The 10093-nt window shown below is 36.4% G+C and overlaps 1 protein-coding gene across 1 annotated transcript; it reads right to left on the reverse strand.

The window, feature by feature from the left end:
- Positions 1 to 6527: 6527 nt before the first annotated feature.
- On the reverse strand, positions 6528 to 7897 carry LOC129472567 (coxsackievirus and adenovirus receptor-like). Its single transcript, XM_055262352.2, is given in 1 exon segment — positions 6528 to 7897. A coding segment is annotated over 1 exon segment (1095 nt). The 5' UTR covers positions 7853 to 7897; the 3' UTR covers positions 6528 to 6757.
- Between the last annotated feature and the right edge of the window lie 2196 nt (positions 7898 to 10093).

Below are 10093 nucleotides of genomic sequence, written 5' to 3' on the forward strand. Positions count from 1 at the left end.
CAACAAATGTTTCTAACAAATGTTTTCATTATTCAACAATGTCTATGATATGTATCTATATTACTACTGTTGCAGTAATACATTCATTTTACATGCTCTGTAGTCTCCTGTATTTTAATATATTGCTTGCCTATTCTGTTTTCCAATTTTTTACTATTGTAAAAGATGTTTCAATGAGTGTTCTTGACAAATCTCACTGGGTACATGTGCAATAGTTTGTTTTTGGGGTATTTACCTAGAAGTGGAATTTCTGAATGGAAGTGAATAAAAATATTGTATTCATTATAGATGAAAAGTGGAACTTGATAGAGCACAATAATAAAGTAACTTTATTCTCCTAACTCCCCTGCACCTAATCCTCATGTTATTCCTTGAAGTCCATCCTGTGGACTATTTGTTCTCTGCTGCTTGGATGAAATATTTTGCAGGTTTTAAACATTTTAGTACTTTTAGACTCCATTAGTCATTTTTAATGATAAGAACAATCCTCATTATCCCTGCTACTCACAAATGGGGAAAAAAGAATAATCTCCATTTTTAGAAATTAAATGTCTAAATCAGTGCAATACTAGATATTATGAAGTGTATTTATTTAAATTAAAATATTTATTTAATCTTCTTTTTACCTTTCTAAAAAATTTATTTTTTAAAATTTTTTATTTACTTTTTTATTTTTATCATACTTTAAGTTTTAGGGTACATGTGCACAAAGTGCAGGTTTGTTGCGTATGTATACATGTGCCATGTTGGTGTGCCGCACCCATTAACTCTTCATTTAACATTAGGTATATCTCCTAATGCTATCCCTCCCCCCTCCCCCCACCCCAAAATAGGCCCCAGTGTGTGATGTTCCCCTTCCTGTGTCCATGTGTTCTCATTGTTCAATTCCCACCTATGAGTGAGAACATGCGGTGTTTGGTTTTTTGTCCTTGTGATAGTTAGCTGAAAATGATGGTTTCCAGCTTCATCCATGTCCCTACAGAGGACATGAACTCATCATTTTTTATGGCTGCACAGTATTCCATGGTGTATATGTGCCACATTTTCTTAATCCAGTCTATATTGTTGGACATTTGGGTTGATTCCAAGTCTTTGCTATTGTGAATAGTGCTGCAATAAACGTATGTGTGCATGTGTCTTTATAGCAGCATGATTTATAATCCTTTGGGTACATACCAAGTAATGGGATAGCTGGGTCAAATGGTATTTCCAGTTCGAGATCCCTGAGGAATCGCCACACTGACTTCCACAATGGTTGAACTAGTTTACAGTCCCACCAACAGTGTAAAAGTGTTCCTATTTCTCCACATCCTCTCCAGCACCTGTTGTTTCCTGACTTTTTAATGATCGCCATTCTAACTGGTGTGAGATAGTATCTCATTGTGGTTTTGATTTGCATTTCTCTGATGGCCAGTGATGATGAGCATTTTTTCATGTGTCTTTTGGCTGCATAAATGTCTTCTTTTGAGAAGTGTCTGTTCATGTCCTTCGCCCACTTTTTGATGGGGTTGTTTGTTTTTTTTCTTGTAAATTTGTTTGAGTTCATTGTAGATTCTGGATATTAGCCCTTTGTCAGATGAGTAGATTGCAAAAATTTTCTCCCATTCTGTAGGTTGCCTGTTCACTCTGATGGTAGTTTCTTTTGCTGTGCAGAAGCTCTTTAGTTTAATTAGATCCCATTTGTCAATTTTGGCTTTTGTTGCCATTGCTTTTGGTGTTTTAGACATGAAGTCCTTGCCCATGCCTATGTTCTGAATGGTATTGCCTAGGTTTTCTTCTAGGGTTTTTATGGTTTTAGGTCTAACATGTAAGTCTTTAATCCATCTTGAATTAATTTTTGTATAAGGTGTAAGGAAGGGATCCAGTTTCAGCTTTCTACATATGGCTAGCCAGTTTTCCCAGCACCATTTATTAAATAGGGAATCCTTTCCCCAGTTCTTGTTTTTGTCAAGTTTGTCAGACAGTTGTAGATATTTGGCATTATTTCTGAGGGCTCTGTTCTGTTCCATTGGTCTATATCTCTGTTTTGGTACCAGTACGATGCTGTTTTGGTTACTGTAGCCTTGTAGTATAGTTTGAAGTCAGGTAGTGTGATGCCTCCAGCTTTGTTCTTTTGGCTTAGGATTGACTTGGCGATGCGGGCTCCTTTTTGGTTCCATATGAACTTTAAAGTAGTTTTTTCCAATTCTGTGAAGAAAGTCATTGGTAGCTTGGTGGGGATGGCATTGAATCTATAAATTACCTTGGGCAGTATGGCCATTTTCACAATATTGATTCTTCCTACCCATGAGCATGGAATGTTCTTCCATTTGTTTGTATCTTCTTTTATTTTTTTTTTCTGCTTTCTTGATTTTATTTCAAAAGTACACAAGGTCACAAAACTAGAGCAAGTTGTTTTTCTTAACAAATTTTGTTCTTACAAATTTCAAAATCTTCACCATTGGATATGTAAGCCAGAAATCATACATACGAAATCTGAAACTGACACTGTCAATTCCATACTTTGCACACGTGAAGTATCAGAATATTTTCCTCAGTAGTACAGGTGTATTTATCACCAAAATTCACAATTAGGGAAAAGAATAAGTGAGTCAATGAATTGTGGTTCTCTTAAAACTTGTGTCATTAAATAAGTTAGCAGAAAACACAAAGTTCTGTTTTGATGGAGCTTTTAGTCTCGATGACTAAAACCAAACCTAACTGATACATACTATATTCTTAAATTATAAAATAAAATAAATTATAAAAGTTAACCTTAATGAATAAGAGGCTGGGGTTATCTGCTATAAGATAAATGATCAGCCTTCCCTAAAGATAAACTGAATCACAATTCACAAATGTGTTTATTATTCTTCCCTGCTTCTATAACATTTATAAAAGGAATTTATGCTCAGTTATGGTCTATTTTAGTGTTAAAATAGGTAAATGAGTAAGAAGTCCCATTGCAGAACATGATGCCTTTATTGCCGGAATATCCAAAGGCATTCAAAATATTAAAACTTGCCCAGAACATTTACACTACTAAACACAGGAATGTTATAAAGATATATGTACATATATATATATATATAATATATAATGTCACAAGCCACTAAGAAGTTAAAATTGTGCCAACATTTTCTACAAACTACTCTTTATGTGACACATCAAAGCATTAACCACATAAAATATGAACTTTTTCTGTTCACACTGGAATAAGGCATCTGAAAGCCCTAAACACTGCTGAAGTGAAAATTAGAAGAAAAAACTCTTAACATTCACATACCATCAAATATACACGCTGCACGCACACGAAAGACACTGAGAATATTTTTAAGAAGCCACACATCACAGAATTTGATAGTCAACTTCATGCAATGGGTTCCTTTTATATTTAATCAAAAGGTTTACTTGCCCCTTTACTTGTTCCAAATTTCCAAGATTAACTCTTAAATTTGAAAAAGTATCTTTTTAATAAAAATCAGGTGTCTCTTTATGTCCATGACCTATATGGATAGTGATTTGGATTTTTTCAATCAAACTCTCCCTAAGATACACTCAGGCTGTGTTTCCATCTTGGAAAGTCCATGGCAGAGAGCTCAAATTAAAAAGAAGCAATTTGTCCAGAATAATTGGTTACTGTCATGAATAACAGACATTTTTGGTGGTGGGGGAGTGAGAGGCTCTCTAATAAGGGAATCATATTAGTTAACATTGCCAGTAAGAAAAAAAATAGCTGTAAACTACTCCATATTCAAAGTACAGAACTGGCTGGATGCTGCGGCTCACACCTGTAATCCCAGCAATTTGGGAGGCCAAGGCAGGAGGATCTCTTGAGCCCAGCAGTTTGAGACCAGCCTGAGCAATAGTGAAACCCCATCTCTTAAAAAAAAAAGTACAGAACTACATATTCTACAGTATCATTTCTCTTCAAATTATCCTCTGTAACCTAAAGAGATGGGTGGTATCAAGTCTCTCAGTTATAAAGTAGAATAAAATGGCTTTGCGGTTAAGATGCAGTACTGGGCTGGGCGCAGTGGCTCACGCCTGTAATCCCAGCACTTTGGGAGGCCGAGGCAGGCAGATCACGAGGTCAGTAGATCGAGACCATCCTGGCTAACACGCTGAAACCCCATCTCTACTAAAAATACAAAAACTTAGCCGGGCATGGTGGTGGGTGCCTGTAGTCCCAGCTGCTCAGGAGGCTGAGGCAGGAGAATGGCATGAACCTGGGAGGCAGAGCTTGCAGTGAGCCGAGATCACGGCACTGCACTCCAGCCTGAGCGACAGAGTGAGACTCCATCTTAAAAACAAAAAAAAAAAAAGATGCAGTACTGTCCTTGACTGATCTAACTGAAATGCTTTAGTAATTTTCTGTTCAACTACTTGATTACCAGTAGTAACTCGGGAGCAAATATTTGGTCTCTGGTTCAACTAAATTATCAGTGAGAACTACTTGAAAATGTATTGGTACTATTTGGCTGACAGAATTTTATAGTGAGACATAAGCCTTTAAAACAATGTCCTCCAAAATATGAAGTATATGGGAAGAAAAGTCTTGTTCCTCATGTGTTATTAAAAAAAAAAAAAAAGGAAGGAAAGTCTTATACGTGTCCACTTTCTATGATAACTTCTACTTACATCAATAGGATAATGTTCATTATATGAAAGTCAGGAATAGGAAGAACCAAAACTTTATTATTAATGTTCTGTTTATTTACTTATTTTTATAATATTTTATAAATAAACTTTATTCATATAAAACAGTCCAAACATCTGACATTGAAAAATGGCTACTGTTATAAAATCAGAAACATAGTCAGAGTGTTGGGAATATTGAAATTTCTAAATCTTTATGAATAACACAACCGCTTAAGTTATATCCACAAAGAACAGAAAAGAAGCAAGCTTGAAAATGTGAGGATAGAAAGGTATCACAGTGAGGTGTTTTTAGAAACAGTACCTTCACCTCTAAGCACCTTTCAGGTAGGTGATAGCTACCTCATAGGCACCAGAAATTCATAACAGAAATTAAATTACCCAAAAGGCACAGATGAAAATGTTAACACGAGTATAAAAGTTATTTTATGTAAGGTTAAAATCTATTTTTAAAATGCTTCCAAATATGTAAAACTATACAAAAATCCATTACACATTCAGCTTAAGTTTACCATTAAAAAGCGTACACACAATACTCTAACTGTAAATACATGCCACCGTTTATAATGTAGCATTTACCACCATAGCACTCAAAGATATTAACAGAAACCAACTCCCTACTAAAATCTAGGGAAAGGTTTTAGAGCTAGTGAAATAATTTATTGCAGACCGTATTTATTATAAAGAAAATGTTGGTTCATTCTACTATATCCACACTCCCTCACAATCTTAAGGGAAATACAATAAATCCACTTTCTTCTCCTAAAATGATATTTAACACATTTGGCAAGGAGGAGTAGTCCCTTTATTCCTTTTTCTTATCTTTTATTCTTTTTCTTATCTTTTTTTCTTTTTCTTTTTTTTTTTAAGAATAAATCACTTTCACAAAACTAAGACTCAAACTTGTTCGAAGCTCAGCTTGATTTGCTGGAACTACACAGAGACATGTTTGATCACACAACAGCAACTGTACATCCTCCCAAGTCTGGAATACAGAATTGATGGAGGACACTTAACTTTCTTAAAATGTATTTGATTATTCTGCATTTATGATAAAAATATCATCCAGGGATTATATTCAAGAGGGTAAATTTAGGATTACAGGTTTCTAGAACATATAATATGTAACACCATCCAAAAGCAACAACAACATAAAGCACTGAAACTGAAGAACCACTTAAAATTTAGAATAAATTAGGAAATTTCAATCTATAATTGTCAAACAATAAATGAGTTATAACATTTTTCTAATAAGAAAAATATCACCTGGGAACTATGAGATACTACACCCTTGATCTGGCTGGCCATCATTTTGAAGACCATCACAGATCTCAAGGCATGAGACTACTCACCAACAAAATCTATCCCTGCTTTTGCACCTAGTGTCATCTCAATATGTGGCTGACAGCAAATGTTCTAACTTAATCTGATAGATGCTCCTTTAGCATATAATAAAAGAGCTTGCTAAGTCCCTATTACCTGTAGCAGTCTATCAACTAAATATTTAAGAAGTCATTTCATAGACAAGGTTTATGAATGACTTAGAAGTAAAATTAGTAATTTCTAAACCACTGTAGTGTTTTCTATGTTTTTAGAGATATTTCAAACACAGAGTTTTCAAAGGAGCTGTAAAAACAAGTACAAACATACATAAGTAATTTTGTCATGGATGTTTCTGTACTAATTTGGGGGAGACTGGTGGGCCATAAATAAATGAGATACACATTCTAAAAATAATGGTAAAAATTATCAAGTACCACTTTCAGATGGTTATTCAAATCAACTTGGTATGCAAGTAAGTACACCAATTTCTTCACCTATGATTTCATATTCAAAGTGCTACATCTTAGGCACTGATAAATTTAGAAAGCTTTATAATCAACCTCTTAAAGAAAATCTAGCTTTTTCAGATGGTAAACTTGTCTTTACTAACTTTAATGCCTGTAACTATTTCGATATAACCAAACAAAAATTTTTAAAAATATATTCCATACAGTTCCTGATTAACTTATTTTTTGATATATTTTGAGGCTAGTAACAAAATTTAGACCAGAATAGGTTTTCATATATCAAAAAAAGGAAAGGAACACGGAGAGCACAGATGAGACGTATGGAGGCTCTATACTATAGACCCATCCTTGCTCTGTGCTGGAATCATCACAGGAATCACGCCCATTCGACTTAGATTAGGGGCAGCTACCTTAGCAGGTGGGAGAGGCGGACTCTGAGGAGCGCGTTCAAAGTCTTCACTTGGTACTTGGTTATACTGAGTCTTAGAATATCCTTCCATGTTGGAAGGAGACATGGATCCCAGGGATGAATGATTACTACCGATGTGGCTTCTGGCAGTGGACGTACGGCTCTTTGGAGGCGGCACATCTTCCCTGATATCGTGATGAACTTTCTTTTCATATTTTTCTTCTCTGCGCTTTCTACGACAGCAAAAGATAAGACCAATGAGCGCTAGAGCAAGCAAAGTTCCTATAATGGCTCCTGCAATTAGTCCAGCTTTATTTGAAGGAGGGACAACGTTTAGACGCAGCAGGCACTGATCAGAGCCCACTCTGTTTCTGACTGTACAGCTGTATGTCCCAGAGTACTCAGAAGAGGCATTTTTTACAGATATAACAGATGAAGTCATTTCTGCTAACCATGAAGTGGGCATTTTCTGTGAGTCAGACGATTTTTGCCACTCATACTGTAATGGAAGTGAACCTTCTTTTGGTTCACATTTTAGTTTAAAGTCATTTCCAATTTCTTCTGATCCATCAACGTAACATCTTGCACCTGAAGGCTTAACAAGAACTACCAGATGAATCTTCTTATTTGCAACACCAGGAGCTTTTTTCACTTTGCACTGATACTTGCCAATATCTGACAGCTGTAAATTCGTTACATTTATTGATGCATCACCAGATTTGAGATCATTACTCGTAAAATGTACTCGGCCTTTCAGATCTGGATAGTTGTCATCATAAATTTTGTCTCCAGAATATAAAATAATCACTTGATCCACCTACTGATTATCAGCTGTTGATATCAGCCACTAGATGTCCAGCGGTCCCTGGTCTTCCGGGCTAAGCGTAAATTTGCATGGCAGATAGGCAGTTTCCCCTTTGGCTTTTTCAATCATCTCTTCAGGAGTAGTGATACTCAAACTTCTGGCGAAATTCGCGACTCCGCACAGGAGCACGAAGCGCAGCAGGAGCGCCATGGTGGCTGCCGTGCCGTGGGCGGCGGCTGCAGGTAGGCGGCTCTCGCTCCGGGTCCCAGGCTCCCCGCGCCTGGCGCGCTCCTGACTCAGTATCTTCTTTTATTTCATTGAGCAGTGGTTGGTAGTTCTCCCTGAAGAGGTCCTTCACGTCCCTTGTAAGTTGGATTCCTAGGTATTTTATTCTCTTTGAAGCAATTGTGAATGGGAGTTCACTCATGATTTGGCTCTCTGTCTGTTATTGGTGTATAAGAATGCTTGTGATTTTTGCACATTGATTTTGTATCCTGAGACTTTGCTGAAGTTGCCTGTCAGCTTAAGGAGATTTTGGGCTGAGACGATGGGGTTTTCTTGATATACAGTCATGTCACCTGCAAACAGGGACAATTTGACTTCCTCTTTTCCTAATTGAATACCCTTTATTTCCTTCTCCTGCCTGATTGCCCTGGCCAGAACTTCCAACGCTATGTTGAATACGAGTGGTGAGAGAGGGCATCTCTGTCTTGTGCCACTTTTCAAAGGGAATGCTTCCAGTTTTTTCCCATTCAGTATGATATTGGCTGTGGGTTTGTCATAGACAGCTCTTATTATTTTGAGATGCATCCCATCAGTACCTAATTTATTGAGAGTTTTTAGCATGAAGCGTTGTTGAATTTTGTCAAAGGCCTTTTCTGCCTCTATTGAGATAGTCATGTGGTTTTTGTCTTTGGTTCTGTTTATATGCTGGATTATGTTTATTGATTTGCATATGTTGAACCAGCCTTGCATCCCAGGGATGAAGCCCACTTGATCATGGTGGATAAGCTTTTTGATGTGCTGCTGGATTCGGTTTGCCAGTATTTTATTGAGGATTTTTGCATCGATGTTCATCAGGGATATTGGTCTAAAATTCTCTTTTTTTGTTGTGTCTCTGCCAGGCTTTGGTATTAGGATGATGCTGGCCTCATAAAATGAGTTATGGAGGATTCCCTCTTTTTCTATTGATTGGAATAGTTTCAGAAGGAATGGTACCAGTTCCTCCTTGTACCTCTGGTAGAATTCGGCTGTGAATCCATCTGGTCCTGGATAAAAAATTTATTTCAATAGTTTTTGGGAAACAGGTGGTTTTTTGGTTACATGGAAAATTTTTTTAGTGGTTATTTCTGAGATTTTTGGTGCATCCATTACCCAAGCAGTGTACACTGTACCAAATGTGTAGTCTTTTATCCATCACCTCCTCCCAATCTTCCCCCTGAGTCTCCAAAGTCCATTATATCGTTCTCATGTCTTTGTGTCCTCATATATATATATATATATATATATGACATTTTCTGTATTCAGTTGTTTGTTGATGGGCATTTAGGCCAGTTCCATATTTTTGCAATTGCCAATTGTTCTGCTATAAACATGTATGTGCAAGTATCTTTTCTATATAATGACTTCTTTTCCTCTGGGTAGATACCCAGTAGTGGGATTGCTGGATCAAATGGTAGTTCTACTTTTAGTTTTTTAAGGAATCTCCATACTGTTTTCCATTGTGGTTGTACTAGTTTACATTCTCACCAGTAGTGTAATGTGTTCCCTTTTCACCACATCCATGCCAACATTTGTTATTTTTTGATTTTTTAATTATGGCCATTCTTGCAGGAGTAAGGTGGTATCTCATTGTGGTTTTAATTTGCATTTGCCTGACAACTAGTGATATTGAGCATTTTTTCATACATTTGTTGGCCATTTGTATGTCTTCTTTTGAGACTTGTCTATTCAAGTCCTTTGCCCACTTTTTGTTGAGTTTTTTTTTTCTGGCTGATTTGTTAGACAAGTCAGACACCAGGGTTTGATTTGGCTCTGAAGCTCTAGAGTTCCACATGATTTCCTTCCATAAAGGCCATAGCTATGATCAGCATGGAGCAACTGAGGCTTTGCTCCAGGAAACTAACTTTATATGATGCATACATTTCTAATGAAGAGTTTTAAAGACTTTGAAATTGTAATTTTTATTTCATTTATATGTTGAAAATGCAAGTATATCTTTAGCATCAAAGAAACACTTGAATTTAGTGCTGAGTACAGAGTTAAGCTGGGAAAATCAGATGATGTTTTTATTTCGTGTTTATTGTAACCACCAGAGAGCCAGGACTCACATTATGAAAGATATTTGAAATGCTGAAATAATTTTTCTTGTTGCTTGTACCACAGGGGTTGAATATTGTAACACTGGAAAATGTTTAATGAATGAATAAGTAGCGAAAAAGTTCAAAAATA

This window comes from Symphalangus syndactylus, chromosome 2 (assembly GCF_028878055.3).
Source record: "Symphalangus syndactylus isolate Jambi chromosome 2, NHGRI_mSymSyn1-v2.1_pri, whole genome shotgun sequence".
Taxonomy (NCBI): Eukaryota; Metazoa; Chordata; class Mammalia; order Primates; family Hylobatidae; genus Symphalangus; species Symphalangus syndactylus.